Here is a 21959-nt window from a genome sequence, read left to right on the forward strand (position 1 = left end):
ACGCGATAAAAACTCATTATCAATTACGTACAAACTTATTTTTGTCTCATAAATCTGATGTATCTTGAATGTTCTTCCAAGTACACTAGAGCGTCGTTCATGTCAAGTATTTGTAGCGCAGAAAAAAATTAAAATAATTTGACCGTTTTGGGACATTCATATCAATATTATCAACGTGTTAGAGTGTCCTCCGTGTAGAGAAGTTCATGAGACGATCATAATTTTGGATAACGTCAAGTGGAACGAAATCCAGAGACGTTTTGTTCCGGACAATGTTCGTGCCTAACTAGGAACTCCACAAAGACTTCAGAAATTTCAAAACAACAACAAACATGAATACTCCAGATGGTTATCTGCGGACACGAGCCCTGAGAGAACATTCGTGTAGTAGACGCCAATTTCTCAGGTTTTTTTGAGCGACGCATGCTCCGGCCACCGTGTTGAATCAGGTTGCTGCTAATAGAAAAAGTATTTCTAATGGTGACTAAGGCATGTACTTCCTGACCATGCTCTTGCCCGACATGATAGTGCTTATTTGCATTTCGCAGTTTGACACGAGGCGCAAAGTAGTGCAACTAGGTGGCACGATCGAACGGAGCGGAACCAAGGTATAGCGCAAATATTGGTAATGTTGGTAATATTGGTTTGATATCAGATATAATAATAACACCATTAATAGCATTAACCAATTCACTAAAAAATATTCCTTGCAAAGAAGAATATTTGCCTGATCCGAAGCGCCAGTCTAAACTTCCCAGATTGATTTAGATCATCACCTCATAGTTTGTTCTCAACCGTTTCTCCCCGTGTGTGATGCTGTTTATCTAGCCGTCACTGTGCATCACGCTTCTCTCGTTCTACCGTACTGTGTATCCTTAATGTATCCTTTTTTGAAGATGAGCCACCTCCGCTATCTCGCGCTCTCTTGCTCGGTACCTTTTCACCCGCGCCGCCTTCGTTTCAGAACGCCTCACAGCACCGTGGGGGGGGACCCACCGAGAGAGCCAACCGTACACCGATGATGCTCCGATTGCGCTCCGGCCGAGAATGACAACACAGCACATCCACCTGCCATGCCCGCCGGCCGCCCCAATCGCACTCCAACAAATTGGCGACCGGTGTACATGGCGATTGGAGCATCCGTACGCCGCGTGGCCGTCGCCATACATGCGAGAATGTGAATGAGAATGAGAAGCGACATCTCGCTACACATACGTGTGTATGTTGTACCTTTCGGTGGAGTGGGAAGGCCCACCAACACATGCACACACATACACACATACACACACATACACACATACACACATATAAACCCATATGAGACATGGCACGGCATGGGTATAAACGCGTGCGCGCTCCGCCTGAAGTGGAGGAGGTTTTTGCCGCCCCCTGCGTGGGGTGGTCGGCAGGATGGAACGGCAGGGTCGGCTCGTACACAGACACATGATGGAAATTTGTTTATATATCATGTATCATTCCGAAAGGATTCTTGCGCTGGAGAGGATATGATTCTATTTGAAATGATATAGTTGGCGGTTGGCGTTCGTAGCGCGAGGACGTGTACCGTTGTTGGTGTACGCCAGGTCTCTGGGCGCAATTGCAGCGCGGGAATTGTTGGTTCACTCGCGGTGGAAACATTGGCTGGGATACAGTGAGTGTGTGTGTGTGTGTGTGTGTGTGAAGTGAAGGAGTGAATATCGAGCTAAGCTGATGCGCACATCAAGCATGCCTTGAGCTGGCAGTTGGACGTTTATGGGAAAGTGTTTTTTTATTCTGCTGGAGTACGTGAAGTACTCACTCCAGGGACGCAGTAATGGTAGGACGTGGATTGTGCGGGGAAGGATTGCTAAGCACCGGCTTAATTTCTCAAACACATACAGTGCGAGACGGCAGCAGTGAAAGTGAGTGAGTGACGATGTGTGCATCCTTCACCGCACAAGGACGGTGTCTGTGCGCTCGGTACCTTCTTTCTGCCTGTCATTTCAACTTCACCATCATCGCCAGCATTAAGCGGCTGGTGCCAGTCGCCGTTAAAAGCGCACGTCGTGCCGGGCCACCCGGCCCTGCCGAGCTTCCGAAGCCGTAGTACCGGTGGAGCATTCATCCTTTTTGCTGAAAAGGTACATTATCACTTTGCATTGCCGCCATCGCGCCGCACTGCCGCTGCACAGGCCGGATCTGCCACGGCTATCACTCTGATTTTATTATTTCCACCCCGAAAACCCCTTAAACCCTTCCTGCTCCGACGGCCGTGATTCCAGCTTCAGACGACAGTACGTACGATCGTACCTATGTATTGGGAGGGACGGCCATGTTAGAAGGCATGGCTCTGTATCATCATCGCAACTGTTTGTATCTCGTCATACCGCAAGCCTGCCTGTCTGCCCGTCCTTTAAGGGCTCCACCACCGTGCGCCGTCCTTTGCAGGCACACAGCCACACGCACACCTACACACGCATATATGGGCGAGAAAACGAGATTGATACGCATCGTTAAACATGTGCAAAGAGCGGTGACACACATATAGCAGCCGCTCGCAGAAGTGATAAGTATTGTTAATTTTTGTGGGGAGTGCGGAAGAGTTCGCTGAAATTTATCGCCCAGCTTCACGCAAAGCGTTCAAAATTTAGGATGAGCTAGTGAAACGGTTATTTTTCCCGTTTAAATTTGCACTTCCGGTGCAGGTATGGTAATAGAATGCCCAGTTACGGAAGGTAGCGAAGCATATGATGCGCACTCCTGACACTGTTCAACTCGATGGCACCACTGCCACAGTTACACATACCCCGGTGCTAGTGTGGGGCGGAAATAATTGTCCACCTTTTGTACCTGCGTTGACCTTTCTCTCATCCCCTTTCGAGTCACACAAATGCACACATATACACACGCAAGCACTCATGAGGAGGCAAGGAGGAGCAACGCACTGGCTGGTGGCGATGAAGTGTGCAGCGAGCGACGAGTTGAGTCCATGTGTTTGCTCAACAGTTTCTCGAGTGTGTACGCTAGTCCTTCCCCGGAACAGTCCCGGACCGAGGAGGACCGCTGGGACTGCAGCTCGGGGCACGGGAGTCGGGACAGTCGGGATGATACTCGAGCGAGAGATGATGATTTTATTGCTCTTCGGTTTCGTACTTTTGAATAATTATGTGAATTGCAGTGCTCGGCACAGCACAACACACTTCTCGGTCCACCAGAGGTCCACCGGCTCCAAAACTGTAGCCAGCCAGTACATAAGTGGATACATACGGGGTATTATATGAAGGTGGCAAGCGACTAGGAGGACACAATACTCTCACACACATACACAGTATCTATAGCCCGTGCGCTCGTTACAAAATTCAGATCGGATTTGGCTAGTGGCCGGTCCAGTATTATCGCAGGCGTCGTCCGATATCACCAACCCGCCAAGTGGTGCGATATCAAGTCCGTTGTCAGTTCATTCGAATCGGTGCAACGGTGCATTGGGCTTTGGGTAGTTCGACGTGAAAGGAACATTTGCCGCTTCCCCGCGGGAGCGTGGAGTCGGTTGTGAAAGTTGTGTGAAAAGTGAAAGCGATTCCAACCACCACCAGCGGCATTTCCCCGTACCGGTTGGGGAGGCTTTGGCTGGGGTTGGGGGGCATACAAAAACTACTTTTATTGCGTTCATCGTATCGCAGCGCCAGTAGGACCGGAAGGTGCAAACGAAACAAAAAGGGTACAGCAAAATATGAAACGCTGTTCATTCTGAGTACGACCGAGCGCGCGTACGTTGGAAGCTGTGACGTGACAAATAAGTGAGTAAGAGATTTAAAAAAACACACACACACACACTCACAAATGGCACACAACAACAACGAACCCGCGTGGTGCAGCTAGAGAACAGGCGACAGAAAATGGAGAAAAAAGAAGAGGGAAAACATTGCATCCGGAAGCAATTGAATGCAAAACAACCGGCCGCGAGTTGGTCTACACACACACACACACGGGACGATACTACGGGCGGAAAGATTAGCGAGAAGCGAGTGATAAATGGAAAATATGGGACAACAATAACAACGGAACAAGCACACACACACACACACACACACGTACAGACACACGTCAAATGAATGGATTGTGCAGCGAAGGGAAGAGAGAAAGAGTAAAAATGGTCGGGAAAGCCGGGAAAGGATAATTGGTCTCATTTATATCCTTTTGCCTTCTGCTCGTGCTGCTACCCGACTCTTCGCCTCTGCACGCCGTGATGTGGCAGTCGCTTCCTTTTGATTCCTCCGCTCAGCATGAGTTTTATTCTCCGGTTTTTTTGTTTCTACATTTGTTTTTCTTCTCCCGTCATCCTCCTGTTTTTTATACTTTTTCCTTTTAATTCGCTTTTCCCTCGGTGACATAAAAATGGCGAGCACGACTCGCTGCACATGGTGTACGTGTGCGAGGATGGTGCTACAAAAAAAAAGAAAAATAAACGAGTGGGTAAAACGAGAACTCTACAGCACGTGCGACACTACTGCAGGTGCAACAGTGCAACTGGAGTGTAATAAAGTGATGAGATAATAATGCATACACGAGTTCTTCATTTCACGGTGCAGCGCTGATGAGTACAAAATGATTATGATAATGAAATAGCATAATAGGAGTGGCGGGGCCGCGTGTGCGGAGTGTTTGAGGGACGCCAACCGTACAGTGGAATTGGAATTCTCACCAAGCGTGTGTGCGTGTGTGTAGTAAGTGTGATTGTGCTTGTTTTTTTCTTCTTCTTTCTACCAGCTATGTGCGTACATGGATCGGAAGCTGGTTAGGGAGAAAAACGAGCCCGTTCGTGGTAAATGCAGGCAGGAAAACGGAAATGAAGTGAATCAGTTGTCATATGCGTATCAGTGCAGTGGCTGTTTTTTATCTCCTTCATCTCGGAGAGTTTAATTTGCCGTAATGTGTACAACGAACGGATGTGAATGGACGGTTGTGTAGACCGTTCGAAAGGACTTGTAGTTATTGTGGTGTTTTACAATGCTTTTACACATCAATTAAGGTGAGTCGCACACTTTGGTTAAGGCGTTAATTCGAGCAGGTTCGGTTAAGCTTTTAAAGATATAAAACGATGTACGTGTTCTGTGGCGCTGATCCCCACTAATGTTTGGATAAAGGCGGCAGCTGCTACAAGATCGGTCGTGGTTGGATTCCAACCTTTCTAGTTACAGAAAAACCAGCTCATTTAATCAGCTGTTCCAAGTGCAAACTTTTGCAGATTAAAATAAAATGCGTCAATACTTGGAAGACTTTCATAGCGAAAGGAACACGCTAACATGTTATTAAATTGTTTGAACACGTACACTAACATAATGATGATCAGCCCTTAAAAATATTCTGTCAGCACCTTGAAACCATACTGCAGAACAGTTACATTTCAAATTTTGTGCTTTTTATGACTATAGTGCGGATTCCAAAACAGCGCAAAAGCGGCGTTTACGAAGTTCGCAAAACTATATACTAAAAACTACCTTGCGAGATTCGATACCGTAAGGTCGATTTAGACCTTGCGTGAAGGTGAACGTGAAATTTCAATTAATATTACAATTAAAAATTAAATGTTTAAATAAATTTTAAAATTTCGTTACAATTATTAAACATATTGGAAGAATTAAATGCATATCCGTGTGATTCCCCACTCAACATTATTTATTCACCGTGAACCAAGCGGGAAATCACAAGGGAATGCATTTAATTTATTATTCCGATATGTTTTATAGTCTTAAAAGATGGGGAATTGTTTCCTTTCTTTTGGTGTACGCTATTCTAATTAATATTTAATGAAATATAGCAAAAAAACACTAAATTTCAATCTCATTTCATTTCACTGGAGCTGTAACAGCGGCACCCACAGTCTGATGACAGCTCCACAGTATGCTTGCAAAATTCCCCAAGCCGATTGCAAATGATTGCATATGATTGCAATCTTCCACAGCTTGCTTGCAACATTCCTCTACCGATATGTAACATTCCCCTAAATGATTGAACTATTCCCTTTAAAAGTAACATTTTAAATCTTATCATAGTTTTAACGTTGTTGTTACGGTTATTCCATTAGGCCTTCCTTTTTCATTTGAATGTCTTGTGTGACCTAATAAGACTATAATAAAACTCTCTTAAGACTGATAGGGCCCAACTACAGAACTCTGTTAAGACTACTTGTTAAAACCATTTCTAGACTTTTAAGATGTGAGGCGTAAATAAATTATCAAAATTACAGCTTGTTTCTATGGATATGTTCTTGAGACGGAAATGAAGTAATGATTATGAAGTCATAATAATGGTTAATAATTATTTGAGAATTATTAAGTTGTCTTAACTGATTTTATCAGTTTTATTACTATAATTTTTGTTTTTTCTACTGATTCTAAAATCGCTCGCGTATGTGCAGAAATCCATGCCAAGAAAATTTCATTGTTAAAATACGTTATAACAATTTAAAAAATTTCAAAAATACTCAATAATTAGCAACTTTTACTACTTTTTTATTTTTAAAATAAATTATTTTAAAAATATAGTTTTCATTGAAACGCCCTCAATTTGCACAAAAAGCTTTTTCAGTGATGTGGCATAATAAACATGACGGGAAAAACTTTTGGAAAATTGCCATTTTTTCTATTTGTCTTGTAAATTATGAATTGGTTTATCTACACATCAACATGGCTGACACATTTTGGATACACAAATCAACAATATTATGCATTAAAATGGATTCCATTGGCTTAAGATCAAGAGGATCTATCCTGATCACAAGTTCAGTCGATTTGTAGTGCTATATGTGTGGCTAAGATAGTTTTAAACAGCACATAGCTTTAGTAAGCACTTGTGCAGACTAACAAGTTTTAGAACTCTCCACGTACAGGTAGTGTCCGAGATACGCAGATCCTGGTATATGCAAATTTACACAATCGAGGATTTCTTAATTTGACAGTTCGTTGCACAAATTAAATATTGATTTGATACAATATCAGTTAATAACAACATTATAAAAAAAAAAACAAAAATTGTTTAGAATTTGATTAATAACCACCCACTGCAAGCAAAAGGAAAAGAAACTTAAATATATAATGGCTGAAATCTGCTTCTTCACAATTTGCGTTAATAGCGTATCTCAGATACAGCCTGTATAGTTTATTCCAAGTTCCCTTCATTCAAGACTTAATAAGCATTTAATTATATCTTTTGATCTTGATGTCCCAGTCTCAAATAACGAGTCTTAAAAAATGCTTAAGAATACGTTTACTGGCTGGTTATAGCCAGGCATCGTATAAGTCTTATAAGACAGTATTATAATCGCCTTCAGAACGTATTAAAGGTTTAACGGTTTAAGACTGTTAAACATCTTCAAAATACATGTTAAAACTATGAGGCTTAGTACACTCATAGTAAAGCATTCTTTAGGCATGTTTAAGTGTAAAAGCTATAAGAAATGTTTCTTGGGTTATATGATTCGAAACCCTGTAATTTGGTGAGTAAGGTTGATCGCGTACCTTAAACACACAAAAGAGCTCTTTTTAATTTGTTAAATTGTCAATTCGTTCTAATCGATTGGACACAAATCCGTGAAGCGTTATCAAAGTTACATATCTTCAGAGGTTGCAATTCGGCGTTACCAATTGCATTGCTGATTGCATTGCTACCGTCTAAAGTGCCTTTAAGAAAATAATAAGCCAGTTGTCCTTCATTATATTATGGGAATAGTAATTCAATCACACAATCATCACCTTTGTGTGATTAAATAAATCAGATATCGTGTGGTGGTAGCTAAATTACAATGCACATTTATAATTTTCAAACAGTTCTGACTTGGTATAACGGTGTTACATTGTTCTATTATTCATACAGCATTGCTATAAATTAATTATGTTATAAAACATCAGCAATGGTAACTTTCTTTTATTTGGCGTAACGTCCTACGCGAACTTATTCAGTAAAACGTAGCCGGATAGTCAACCCTTGCTACTGGGGGACGGTCCATATGAGGCGTGAACCCATGAAGAGCACGTTATTAAGTCGTACAAATGCACGACTGTAACACGGGACTGTCCTAGCAATGATTTAAAAAAAACATAAACATAAAAAAAACTACAGTGATTTGGCAGTTCTTACGCGAAATCAAAGGAATAATGCAAAAATGTATTCCAAATGCTTACAAAAAAGATGGTCTTATACGCTATGTGGCTACCCATACAAAAATATTATTCGTATTCGTAACTTTTTGTTGGGCACATGTTGAAGAACCCTCTATGAGTGCTATGTGTTCATTCATGGCCACTTGAAAGAGAAGCGCGACAAAAACGCAATAGATGAATATTCAATTTCGTGCACAGTGATAACATCAGTTGACCATAACCCAGCAACATATTGCTCTCGACGAGTTCCATCTTTCTACAGCTCCAGCGTAAATGATGCCAAACGTCAGAAGACAATCCACAAATACACTGAACACGGTCACATTTCTACTGCCAACGGTACAACTTTTCCGATTTAGATTTATGGCATTTTTTCTGGACCTTTTTTCTATTGCCGCAAGAGCCGAAAAAACGGACCTTTTTTTCGCAGTGCGCAGATCACCGGATGCCAAACGAAACGAGAAACAGTGCTAATCAAATCGGACGTACGATGAGAATGATTGCCTTGTGTGCGACCTGTTGAATGACTAAATGACTTAACTAGTTTGTTAGTATAGAAAGCACTCGAAGCAATCAAGTGGAGATTGTGTTTACAAAATAGTTTTTTTTTTGTTAAACTTTATGGTTGTACAAACTTGCATTTAACAAAAAAGTGACATTTTTAACTAGTTTACACTAGTAACACTGTAGAAGGTAATACAATTAAATATAAATGTTAAGCTCTAAAATTATAACTTGGACAGTACTAACAAATATTAAACTACATAAAAAAGTTATTGGGATTGGGAGAGAGCATTATTCAAAGTAACGTGAGATTTACTAACAGTTTGTTACTAAAATCTATAACATAGTAAAAAATAGTCATCATGCATTTTTTTTAAATTCAAGAGTATTGTTAAAACCTATTTTATAATGTTCATAGGGTTTTCGGAGTTTGAGAATATTATCTGAATGTTGTTCTTGTCACGTGGTTTAATCGAACGTGGCATCGTTATCCTGCGTGGCATAGTCGTCCTCGGCTGCATAGATCATTTCAAATGGTCTTCTACTTGGCGTCTCCATCTCTTTTAAATTCCGCATGGATACGCCTGGTCGTTTGTAGAAACATTTCAATCCACGTTTACTAGTATAAACTGAATATAACTTGAATTATAAGAACAAATAGTTAAAAAGCGGTGTGATTAATGACTAATAATGTGTGACAAATAGTGATTTTCTCTTACTTTTCATTCACAATAGTATTTTGTTGGCGAATTTAGTCTTGTATATTGTACGGTCTTGAAAACGTTAAAAAGTCTCGAAAACCTATGTAGACTGGCATGACCGCGTAGCCCATTACGCCAAAAAGAAGAAGGGCGTCTTTTACGGCAACCGGTAGTAAAACAAACATTTTAAGTGAGTTAAAAGTAACACAATTGAGTCTAGTGCAGCCTGTTCCTTAGATACGCGGTTTGTGCGTTCCAGAGGAATTCGCGTAGCTCCAATATCCGCCTAAGTCGAATTTCACGTTTTTCACCGAAAATACATTTGATTACTCGGTATTTTTGATTAAATTAGGTTTTTTTATACTATTTTGCTTTATCATTTATTTGATACGATTCGTGCAGAAAATTCTGATATTTTTGTTTTTTTTAGTTAAATTATTTTTTTTAGAATCAAGGCAATTAAAACTGCATTGGACAATTCTTGAAGCAAATTGTACTGATTTAACATTTGATTTGATATGTTAAATTTAGACCACCGCGTATCTCCGAATCGGCGTGAGTCGAGAACCGTGTAACTCGGGAACAGACTGTATTGGATTACTGAACTGTAATTTGGTGTCATTATGCTAAATATTTGGAAAATACTGGAAAAAATCTTAGGTATTCTTGTGCCTCCTAGCTTTATTCCAACTTAATCCCTTTGAATCATAAAAATCTCTAAAATTTCGCGAATGTTTTTTATACGAGTGTTTCCTCTTAGCCCTTGCAAGATTGTCTATTTCCCAAGTTTCCCATTGATTTCACAATAACATCCCAAAACGATCATGTCTCCCTCTTCTTGATGTTCATTGCGTGATCTAAATCAGTGCTCTTTAACCTTTTAAGGACCACGACCCACTTGTGTTTGAAAATACATTTGCCGCGGTCCACATATGTTTAGTGCATATGTTTAGAAGGCTATTTTCAAAGATTTTTGATTAAAAATATACTTAATATTAGTCTAGATATGGCTGTTGGAATTTTAATCTTGATTGTGAGAAAACAAATATGTATAGTTATTACTTTTGGAGCTTTTCTTTAAACAAAAATCACCTCATTCGCAGACCACATCTGTTCACGCCACGAACCACAAATGAAACTGAAACATGTTCAAAATTTCATGGCCATATGTTTTATGCTGGATTCGCAATTACATAATTAGTCTTAAAATTTTAACAACGATCTTGCTGGAGGTGAGGCCGATTATGAGCTAAAGCAGCGGTCGGCAAAGTCCGGCCCGCGAGCCAAATACGGCCCGCCGCAACATGCAATCCGGGCGGCGAAAGAATTCGACTGATTTTGAAAGATACGGCGAATCTTTTCGTATTCAAATTACAGAATATCTTTTAGAATGAAATTTTATACCGTTGTATCTTTCAACATTAATTTAATTTAATTTAATAATGTGCAATGACGGACCAATCAGTATGGTCGAACTAGAGTTTAGTATTCGCATACGTAATAAAAACATTTATTCAATTCGACAACAAGTGTTTAAAACCGGAGGAAGCGGTATACGAAATTTTGTGTAAAGAAGATAAACTAAAGTCTGGTTGCAGTAAATTTAATTAATGTTTTGCATGCGACTTTTCTTGATATTTGATATTTGATATTTATTTGTAGCATTTAGATAGTTACTAATTAACTCTATCAACAATTGCAATGTCCGATAGCATCAACGAATTATTTTGTTTCTACAATTTTATAATGTAGGGGAAGGTAGGTAAAGACGGACACTGCAGGTAAGATGGGCACTTCTCATAAATGCATTAAAAAGGTAATTTTCGAAAAAAAATCAACAATACAGCATCCTAACTTAAAGTTAAACCACACATTTGAGAACATTTTTGGCATTATATATGCAAAATTGCTTAAATCTATGAAAAAAATAAATTTTTAATAGTGTGCAATCTAATTTGCTTACAATTTCTAAATTCATGGTTGAAAGAACCGTCGTTGCAATTGACCTAGAATTGGTTTATGTACGTACCATGATGTGGAAAGCGATAGGATATGGTAAAATACTATAAACCTCTTCAATTTCCAACGTTTTTTATAAGTGTCTATCTTACCCTTCATGGTGTCCATCTTTCCCATATCAGGCCGTCTTACCCGAACATTTCAAAACTGCACGAAAAAAATAATATGTTTTTCATTCATAAAAAAACGCAAAAATCGATGGAAACTTAGTTTCAACACATTTTCTGATAAAACATGAGTGTAAGATAATGTATGCACATTTTCATGGTCGTTGCACTTATAAATCCCTAGATTTTTACCATTTCTCTTAACGTGTCCGTCTTTACCTATCTTGCCCTAATGATCTTTAATCTTTAAGCGAAAATATTTTATAAAAACTTACTCCTGGCCCGCGGCTCTCGATCATGTAGTAAATTTGACCCTTCACCTAAAAAGTTTGCCGACTGCTGAGCTAAGGCATTTAAATTATTATCCCCTCAAAAAGGTTCCTACAGACCCTAATTCGTGTTCCAAAGAATCGGGCAACATCGGCGTTTTGAAGCATCATTTCACAAATGTAGCGACTAAACTCAAGAAGAAGTTCAACTATTTTTAATAATATGTAATAATAGCAGTTTTTCTATAAATGCAATGCCATAAAGAGGATTTTATCTTTTTGTATTTTATATTACGATTCCAAAATAAGTTATGCATCTCAATAGATAAATGTATGCCAACCTACCGTTCCTATATCAGCCTTCTACACCATAGTTATCAAACTTAAAACCTTTAATTATTCCACAAACACTGTTGTCCCTTCCAAAAGTTGTGGCGCTTGCTTGGTCCCTTAAATTGATAACGGTGGCGTTTTGAACGCAGGAAGCACTAACGATACATCGACATCCTCATATTTCAAGCTCACTCGACCAAACGGCCGGTCCCAGTTGCACCACTGTACTGTGATTAAGTATTAATGAGACGTATAACGATACACATAATGCTATTCTCATAACGGCCACCGACCACCAGCCGTTATTCTTCTTTCCTTTTTTCTTTTTCGTTTTCATCCCCAACGGAATGTGAGTCTCCGCGCGGCGACAGTGTCGTTCGCACGAACATTCCATTATTTTTCTCCAAACGGTTGACTGCTGATTGAAGAGGGGTGCGGAATGATTGTCAATGCTCGGTATTATCATTCCACAGCAACACAGCGTCGGTGGTAGTGGTTGCAGCAGTTGTTGATATGCAGTTTGTTGATGTGTACATGCGTATAAAATCATCGTCGTTAGGAGTAAGCTTGCCGGCTTCAACGAAGCCGCTTCCCACTTGACACGGGTCGCGGCAGTCTCGACGAGGCGGCGGAACTCTTCGCCCCGGCCAGCTTCTTGGATGCTTCTTTGTTTGACATCTGCACATCCACTCGAGCCCTTCCATTGACAATCGCTCGAGGCGTTCTTTCGAATGCGCTGAATGACGAATGGCCGGGGAATGAGTGTGCAGTGCAAAAGATGCTTAAAGGGAAGTCGAGCTAGAGGAGCGTTCTGCCAACCCCTTTGTGAGTGAGTGTGTGTGCACGAGGAATACAGAAGCGTCTACGCGACATTGCAACATCAAGCTTCGCGTAACTTCCCAAGCAAAAACCAAAAAATAAAACAAGTCGACTACTCCCATTCAAAATCTGCATTCAATCCACTCGCAATGGTTTGCAGCAAACTCTACTCGTATCTAACACGACGGCTTGCGGGCTGCTCGGTTGAAAAGTAATCGCAATATGAAGAAGTTCCTCATGAAAAGGGAGAGACAGTGAAACAAAAGTTTTCCAAGGGCAAGCCTTTAACACATCGTTCTGCCGGTTCGGATGGATGGTGCTGCGGCACGTGAGGGAGAATAAATTTTTGTGAATCAAAAAACCATTTGTACTCCAACTTTTCCCATCGCCATCTCGAAGTTTTCACTCGCAGCCAAACCACAAACACAAACGCTCGCCTCACAAAGGATCCTCTCAGATCCTAGCCGGCCAAAGCCGTCGCTCGGACGTACGGGAGCAGCAGGTATCATGTTCGTTCGTGCTTTTCTTTTTTGTGATTGTAGTTTTTGTTTTTATGCACGTTTTATGTTTTCCCCAGTTGCATCCCAAAATGCATCCCGTAATGTATGTTTTGCACAGCAGCAGCAAAGCACAACCGTGCCCGTTCTACCCTCGGGGGCTTTTGTGGTTACGCTACTCGCAAACCAGTCGTGGGACGCTATTGTTTTCCTTGGCTCACGCCGTCTCGCGCCGGCCTGATTGCCTACGAGGGCTGCGACACGCCAGTACAGTTTACCATTTTACCGTACGCTGTCTTTGACACTCGAATTTCTTGTCCCTTTGCTGTCGCGACCACCGTACCCTTCGGTCCACGAGGGTGCACCCGGCGAGCGGGGGGATGCCACACTCGCCATGAATTATCAACAGCTAACGCAAGTGGATTGTAACGAAACACCACGGGTGGTAATTTGTCATTTGGTTGATTAAGAACTACGCTCGTGCATCGGTACGCACCGGAGTGTACGGGGTGAGGGTGAGGATTTTTGCCCCGCGGGCAACACGTTAGAATACACACACATACACAGATACACACTCATACATGGCGTAGCAGCATCGGTAAGCATCGGTGCCGGGTGCCATTTCGAATTTAAACATTCATGATTATCGTAATACATCTCACGGAGGACATGGACCGTGGCACAGCAAGCAAGCTAGCAAGCGCCAGTGCGAAACTGTATGTACTGGGTTGAAATGTAGTGGTTGGTGTGATAGTCGTCGTTGCGACGCAGTCGTAACATTTGCACCACCGTCGTTCGCTGGGCTACGAACGCACACGGGATAGTTATATGTTGTAATAGTATATTTTGTTTTATCGTGACGCTAGATAAGCACCAGCTCGGAACTCACACTAGAAGCGAATGCAGGTGGGGTGGTAAAATATGTTATCAATTTTCCAGATGCGCTTAGTGTGCTAGAATATACGTAACGCAAATATGTTATCATGGCGATGGCGATTAATAATTGGACATGTTTTTGGACATTAGTAATTTGGCTCAGGAAGGATGAGCTGGTATTGTGGTATAGCCGATAAATGCGCGGCTCAACAACGTCCTGATCTGAACGTCAGACCTAGGGCAATCGAGAGTTTAATAACGAAAATTAAGTTTTGCGTTTAAAATAATATGATTTGCAGGTTGACATAATGTTGATTACGATTGCAAAATTATATACACATGCAGTTAAGGTTAAATTTAATAGTTGAATTATTTAATAATACAACTAAACATCCATACATCGCTTAGGGTTAAAGTACGCTCCATCTTTATTCACAATAATGTACAATGAGATGATTGTTTTGTTTCTATCTTTATTAGTGTTTTATATTAAACTTCATAATGAGATGAATTATTTTATGTATGAAATTGCATCAAATATTCAGGCCATTGACACGTTTTTAACGTTTTTAACGTGTTTAACGTTAACGTATTAAAAAATTTCAAGAAAAATGCATATGCAAAACACATTAAATAAAACGCTTACTAGTTCTAGTGTTACTTTAACCTCATGGCTACGCAATGCAAATCCTATGTGTTTCTTTATCGGAGGTCTTAATTCAAAGAAACCTGCTTTGAAATCGATCTCGGACCTCCACCGGTCCCTAACCCATATACCTTCATTTGAAACAGACCCCAAGTGCATAGCCCTGGAACTGTTTTCACCTTCGAACCCAAACTCTCTTAAAACACATCTTAAACCCATAATAGCCATAGAACTGATTCAGAACTAATTGCTGCTATTAACTCCAAACCCATATTAGTTCTGGAATTGCTGCCGTCCCTATACAGTCCCTCCATGAGCTGTTTTCAATGTTACTGATCTAAATTAAGCCGGTTAGCTTGTCTGGTGGTACAGTCGTCAACTCGTACGACTTAACAACATGCTCGTCATGGGTTCAAGACCCGGTTGGAACGTCCCCCCATACGTAGGACTGACTATCCTGGTATGGGGGCAATGCATAAGTCACTGAAAGCCAAGCGCAGCCACACGTAGTGATACAGGCAGGCCTTTACCGACAACGGTTGTTGAGCCAAAAGAAGCAGAATCAAAACTAAACTCTTTTTCCAACGAAGTTGAACGCCGTGTTATACTTGTTTGCGTTACGACAGAGTACGCTTAATTTCTTTGCAACTGAAAATGAAAAGCACAATTTCTTTGCATGAAAAGCACAGTTAAATTCCATGTAAGCAATAAAAGCAAGATTCAATATTCAATTCATCAACCATGGGCTTCGAACATTAAGGTATTTTTGCAAATACTTTCCTAAATGCAAACTGTTATTGATGAATGACGTACTGTATCGTGCGCTTTTTTTCGAATAAAGCACAATTTTTTTCCAACTGTACAGAAATCAAAGATTTCAAGCTCCGCGCCTCTCATACGTAGGACTGACGAATGAGATACAATAAGTGAATGATAGTAGAACACATTATTGGTACAGGCATACCTAGATTCTAGGCCCTTGAACGACAACGGTTGCTGCGTCAAAGAAGCAAAGTAAATACAGCAAATGATTAACAACAAAATTACTAATTAATAAAAACCAATAATGTTCTTCAATACGGAATTGATATTGATACGCAATTTGATTGGTTGCATGAAAAAAGTTAAAAGTAAAAAACTACAGGTCAAATGCACAACTAAACTACTAAATTTTAAACCAGTGCCCGGAGCCAATAATTGTAGGTAAAGGATTAAATAGAATAGTAAAGGATTAAATAGAAAGAAAATAGATTAAATAGAGTGAGACTCGGGCTGTGCTTTTGTTCTTCGTTTCAATTCAATCGTCGCGTGTGGGGGAGGGGGAGGGACGTAAAACAATGATAATGACACATTTTGCACATAATCTGTTGTGTAAAGCAACGGTTTGTAGAATGGACCAAAATTATTTTCTTTTATTAACTTTTTGCCAATATTTCATAATTATGTTATAATTTTGTACTTATTCTGAAATAGATGGCCTTTTATTATTGTTGAAAAATATAAAAATAAAAAATCGTTCTTAAAAATCCATGAATTAAAATGTCAAAACCACTTTCCAGATTATACTGAGGATGAAGAAGAGACCAGTAGAAATGTCTTGAAAATAATAATGAGCAATCACGAAACATCATTGACTAAATGGAAGGGTTGAAATATGCTATCTTAAAACAAATGTGTTTTTTTTTCTTTTCGTCGGATTTTCCGTTTTTCACCATTAAAATGTCTGTATATCACACAAACCTTAGAGAAACTGTATTTGCTCTTAATACAAATATACTTGTGAAGGATTCACGGAGGAACGACTGGGTATTGCTTTCGCCTAGAAACATTCACGTGTCCAATCTTTTGCTAAGAGTTGTGTTGTGTCCTTCCTAGAACCTAGATCAACCTAACACAAGTCGTGCGGAAACTCGCCACACATTAAGATATTGAAAATTTTGCTATTCGGCAAAGGCAATAAAGCCCTCTATTTCCTACCCAAAAAACTCGTTTAAACATGTCTTGTGATGATGTGTTCGCAAGAGTAATATCTCAATTGGGATAAATTCCTATACACGAAACAGGCGTAGTTTTCATTTTGCCATGATGAAAAAAACGAATATTTTCAAATGAACATACTGTATCTGACATTGAAATTCAACCACTGTAAAGTAATTGAAAATCTCCACTATTACATACTTTTCACAGACTGAAATCAAACAGTGTCTTGGCCGATGGCAGAATTGCTGGAAACAGCTAATCATATTCGGAATAGCAATCGAAAACGACCGTTTTTGTAACAACAGGCGCGTCTATCGAATAAGCCACCGAACCGCTCTAGATATACCATAGGCAATGCGCAATGTACAAATGAACAATTAGATAATCTTATCCACCAATTGTCAGCTTCCAATTCTAATGTTCACCCTGTAGAGCACAGGTCTTGTTGAATGGCGTAAGTTTTACTAACAATGATCCATCTTCCAATTTTCAGCAACGCCTAGGAATTATGGAAGTGGCAAGAGCAACACTATCCCGCTTACCCGGTAAGTTACGATTGTTATTGTTTCGCTTTTGCATGCGTACTTAGTGCGCAAGAAAAATGGCCAAAGTACCACCGTTACAGTCAACCTACCCAGTTCCCATATCCGACAGAGGTGTATTCTTATTAGGGATAGACAAATTTGTTACGAACAGCAATAAATCCACTAATAAACTAGCGCACAACCTCATAAATCATACCCCGTATCCATTTATCTGCCCGATGGTGCCCCGACGGGCCTGCAGGTTTCGTCCAGTACCTAGCGTTGGCGGTACTCATCGAGCAGGCGGGGCAGGCGCTGTCGTCGGAAAATCTTCAGATGCCCAACTTTCTGCACGAGCTTCCGTCGAGCGTACTGTTCAGCAACGACACCGGCAACTCGCAGCTCGTCTGCCAGGCCTACGGTGGTCCGCAAATGATCATCCAATGGATACTGAAGGACGGCAGCCTGGTGAGCAGCGTACCGGGGCTGAGGTAAGTGGAAAACTTTGCAGATCACATATCAAACACGAGATTATCGTCCAAGGTAGCTATGTGGTGCTTGTTTAGAGCACATGACGACGGCGCCCACGACGACGCACGGCGGGGGGGGGGGGGGGTTAGGCGCAAAGGTGAAGTTTGTCGGCAAAACTACTTCTTCTGTTCCTGTTCTGCGGCCGTACTGTTTGATACGTGAATTATTAATTAAAGATGAAAGGCGCAACGGAGAAATAAACTAAAGCCCGGCACGTAAGCATACAACCGCGGTTCCTCCCCGCCCTGGGAGATGGCGATGCGCAGCACCTTCAATTTCTTTCTCGAGACAGTGCGGCGGGGCGTTTCTTTGGTGTTCTGGTGTTTGGAAAAGTTTAGAAGACAACCAAAGTCACGATTTGCGGTTGCGACCTTTTTCAACTGACGACGCTCTGGCGTTCGCACGCTTCATCCACTGACTCGGCGTATTTTGGTCGTTCGCTCCACCCCCCTGGGAAACCGCAAAGAAACTAACATGTAAACCGAAGTTTATTCGAAAACTCGTCCCGCATCACAAAGCAAACTCACCCACACCTCGAACTCACATTCCACCTTGCACCGTACGCCCGCAACACGCACGAGAAGCGTGCAGGAAATTCCACCGAAACCACCGAAACAGAAGAATATGCCGCATTAATGCGTTGCAAACGCAATCTCGGCAGACGCGCGCGCGGGCGAAAGATGCCATTCTTTATGTTCACTTCACATGATAGTACACTTGATTATGTGCGTGCACCGGGCGAGCTGATATTCGCATGAACCTTGTACGATGCGAAACACGAGGCAACACGGGGAAGTGTACGTATATACGACGCATTATGTACCTGTTCAATCTTCCGTAAAGTTATCAGAGTGTCTTGATGCAATATTTATTGGGATTACGTGCGTGCGTCTGGTAGCAAGGGGTCTACAAGACTACATACGCCGGGTACGTGGTCCGAACGGAACACTTCTTTGCCACATGCAACGCCAGCACATACATGTATGTATGTAGGAGAGAACGTACATGCCCAGGGTATTAGGAAGATCCGGCCGCTAGTGAAGCCATCGGGAATGATAAAGTACTAGGTACTGGTTGAAGGATCTTTGGTAGCATTTCGTGCAGTGCTTTGATTGGCATCCGGTCACAACAAGATACTGTTACTGGGAACGGTTGATAAAGTAACCGACGGGTAATGGAGACATAAGGTAGGCTAAGGAAGATTGAAAGTTATAATGTTCAGGTTCAGGAATCAATCAGATCTCTAGTGACGTGCACCTTTCGTGTGGTTTCTTAGAATATGCCGCATTATTGCTATCGAACTTGACTAAGGGTTAATTTAATACTTAACTTTATGATGAAATCACTCATTGCATGTTGTACAGCTCTTTATTACATGAAGCGTCCATGAAGCGTTAGAGTGATTTAAGGTCTATATGGCAAAGTTCTTTTTTCTTAATGCGCAACGGTAGTGAGTTACAGTTTAAGTTGCTTTCAAGTCTCCTTAGATAAATTTGTTTCCCATGGAAATCAATTTACCAGTCACTATCTTACAAGACATACTCAATCCCATGGAGGTTCGCCGTTGCCTCACTATAAAAGGAGATGTCTGTCTTTGTCAAACTCTATTAAACAAATAACACCAGAAAGAGTTCAACCATTCAATCTGTTCTTGTCTTTCATTAATTTCAAAGAGTTGTTTCGTGCAAAGAACAAATTACTAGACAGTTGGCTATGATAGCATGATCAACTTTGGCTCAAAAGCTTGTCCGCTGTTAAATCGCTATTCCCAATTTTTCCAGGAATCCAATGGTAAACCAATCGAACACCAAACTACAACATCTTACAACTACAATGAATATTATTTCAATTCCTTTCATGCATTTGAATGTACAAATGAAAAAAGACATCTCAAACAACTGCGATGAACAATTTTCAATCGATGTTCATCATTTGATACCATTTGCACTACATTTTATGCAGAATGGATTTGCGATTTGCTATTCTGCAAAAGTAAAATTGCATCTCCAAATTGACCTCGATCTTGTATTGTTACATCCGCTTCATTTCGTCGAAAAGCGTTGTAAGGATGATGGGAGGGAAAAAACTATCCTAAAGAATCTATTTTCCAGCGAAAACATGTCCAGCAGCGGTGATACCGTTCGGTTGTTGGCATGTGATGTATCATTCGCCCAAAATTCAACATTGGATCAACGTATGATTGCATTCCGTTCACCTCTCCCTCGGTTCGTTAGTATCTTGACAGCAGGAAGATTTGTATTGTAGCAAATTTACATTTGCATGTATCGATATCGGCAATATTGACAATACATGCAAGCCCGTATATAGCTAAAGGATGGCATCCGGGCTTCATCGAAGGATAGAGTCAACATCTTATAACCCGTCGCCTGTGCTCTATCTTACCTTTTGCCGGTTACCGCTACCGTTACCACCGCTCACCTAGGCAAGCGTTGCCAAATGGAACGCTCTACTTCCCTCCGTTCGCCGGGCATCTCTTTCGCACGGACGTGCACGATACGACTTATCGGTGCAGGATCAGCTACTCCTACTACGTACTGCTCAGCCACGACATCCGGGTACGGGCAGGTAAGTCTCCCGCTCTTCTCAGCCAAGCACGCCCTGACGGCGACACACTGACGTATGACGACGACGACGACATTCTTGGACCGGTTCGACATTACCCACTGCACTGCTGAGCTGGAACTTTGTTTTCCTTTTCGGTGAATCCTGTTTTTCTTTTTCTTCTCCTTTCGCATCGCTCACCAAAACACTCTCACACGTTTGGGGCACGATGCTGCTGCAGTGGTACGGCAACCGTACGAGGTAAAGGTGGAGAGCACCGATGTGACGCTCGGCAACACCGCCTTCCTGAAGTGCTTCGTCTCGTCGCACGTGCGGGAATTCGTCCATGTGTCGTCATGGTTCGGCGAGAAGGAAATGCTTCTTCCCGGCCGGTCCGACATCGGTGAGTAGCCTCCAGCAGCAGCAGCACAACCCGTCCAGCCGTACGAACTCGTATCAGTGGGAGAGGCGAGTTGTTGTCACGTTACATTGCGACCCGTACGGCAGACGCCCGAACACAACGGAGTCCGTGTCTCACGCACTCCTTCCTTTTCCCATCACAGGCACTCGGTATGTTGTCACAACGCCCGGCGGAGAGCTGTGCATACGGAACGTCAATGAGGAGGACAGATTGAAGCGGTTCTCATGCGTAACGGTCGACACGCTGACGGGCGAGCGCAAAACAAGCGAAGCCATCCTGCTCACCCTGAAAGGTACGCCTTTTCCATAGAAACTCACCGGAACGTGCGATAGCGTACGATGCAGCTCGGTTGCTCCGAGTGACCGAGTATCGAAAGTTCTAATACAATTACGCCATCGCTCTCTGCCTAAATCAACCTGCCTTCCCCTTCTTTGATCCTCTTTGCTGAACAATACACTACTGGCGCACGCACACACCCACACACACTTGCACACATACAGATAACATTCCAAACATGGCGCCATCCACTAGCCAGAAGTCAGTGAGCGAGCTCAAGGCCGGCAAGGGAGCCAGTGTGCAGTTACCATGCAATGTCCAGGGAAATCCCGTTCCCAGCTTCTCGTAAGTATTTTCATCCCATTAACTTTGATAGCCCGGCATACAGCCCTTCTCCTTCACCCTTCATCGTCCCTTTCGGCAAACAGGCGCGAACGCTGTATGTATCGTAGCAAATTTTGCACCACAAGCTCTCGACCACAGTCTCGGGGCGGGAAACGGCCGCCCAACCGTTGGCTCGACCCGTTCCCCGACAGTAAATGGGAAATTTATGTTTCCACCATTCGACCGCGAGCGTAGACGGGCGAAAGAGAGAGAGAGAGGCAGAGAGTGAAACACAGAGAAAGCAACCGGGGGTGTCAACTGGTCCCTTTTCTCGAGGACCCCTTGGCAGGATTCATAATAAATTCATTTATGATCCATTGATGGATACTGCAATTTTGATACACTTTGATCGTTGCCGTGAGATCTACTCCG

At 41.9% G+C, this 21959-nt stretch overlaps 1 protein-coding gene across 2 annotated transcripts in view; it reads left to right on the forward strand.

Annotated features, from left to right (window-relative positions):
• Positions 1–1382: 1382 nt before the first annotated feature.
• LOC120950520 (Down syndrome cell adhesion molecule-like protein Dscam2) overlaps positions 1383–21959 on the forward strand; it is a 50008-nt gene continuing 29431 nt past the window's right edge. Inside the window, exons 1-8 of one of the 2 annotated variants that reach the window (XM_040368625.2) lie at positions 1383–1651; positions 4747–5008; positions 17383–17434; positions 17676–17904; positions 20388–20530; positions 20748–20909; positions 21070–21219; positions 21428–21548. In XM_040368625.2, the coding sequence (XP_040224559.2) occupies positions 17398–17434; positions 17676–17904; positions 20388–20530; positions 20748–20909; positions 21070–21219; positions 21428–21548 (842 nt within the window). In that variant the 5' untranslated portion in view covers positions 1383–1651; positions 4747–5008; positions 17383–17397. The remainder of the gene's footprint in view (positions 1652–4746; positions 5009–17382; positions 17435–17675; positions 17905–20387; positions 20531–20747; positions 20910–21069; positions 21220–21427; positions 21549–21959) is intronic. The other variant, XM_040368626.2, reaches the window with a different exon arrangement.

Source organism: Anopheles coluzzii, chromosome 2 (genome assembly GCF_943734685.1).
Source record: "Anopheles coluzzii chromosome 2, AcolN3, whole genome shotgun sequence".
Lineage (NCBI taxonomy): Eukaryota > Metazoa > Arthropoda > Insecta > Diptera > Culicidae > Anopheles > Anopheles coluzzii.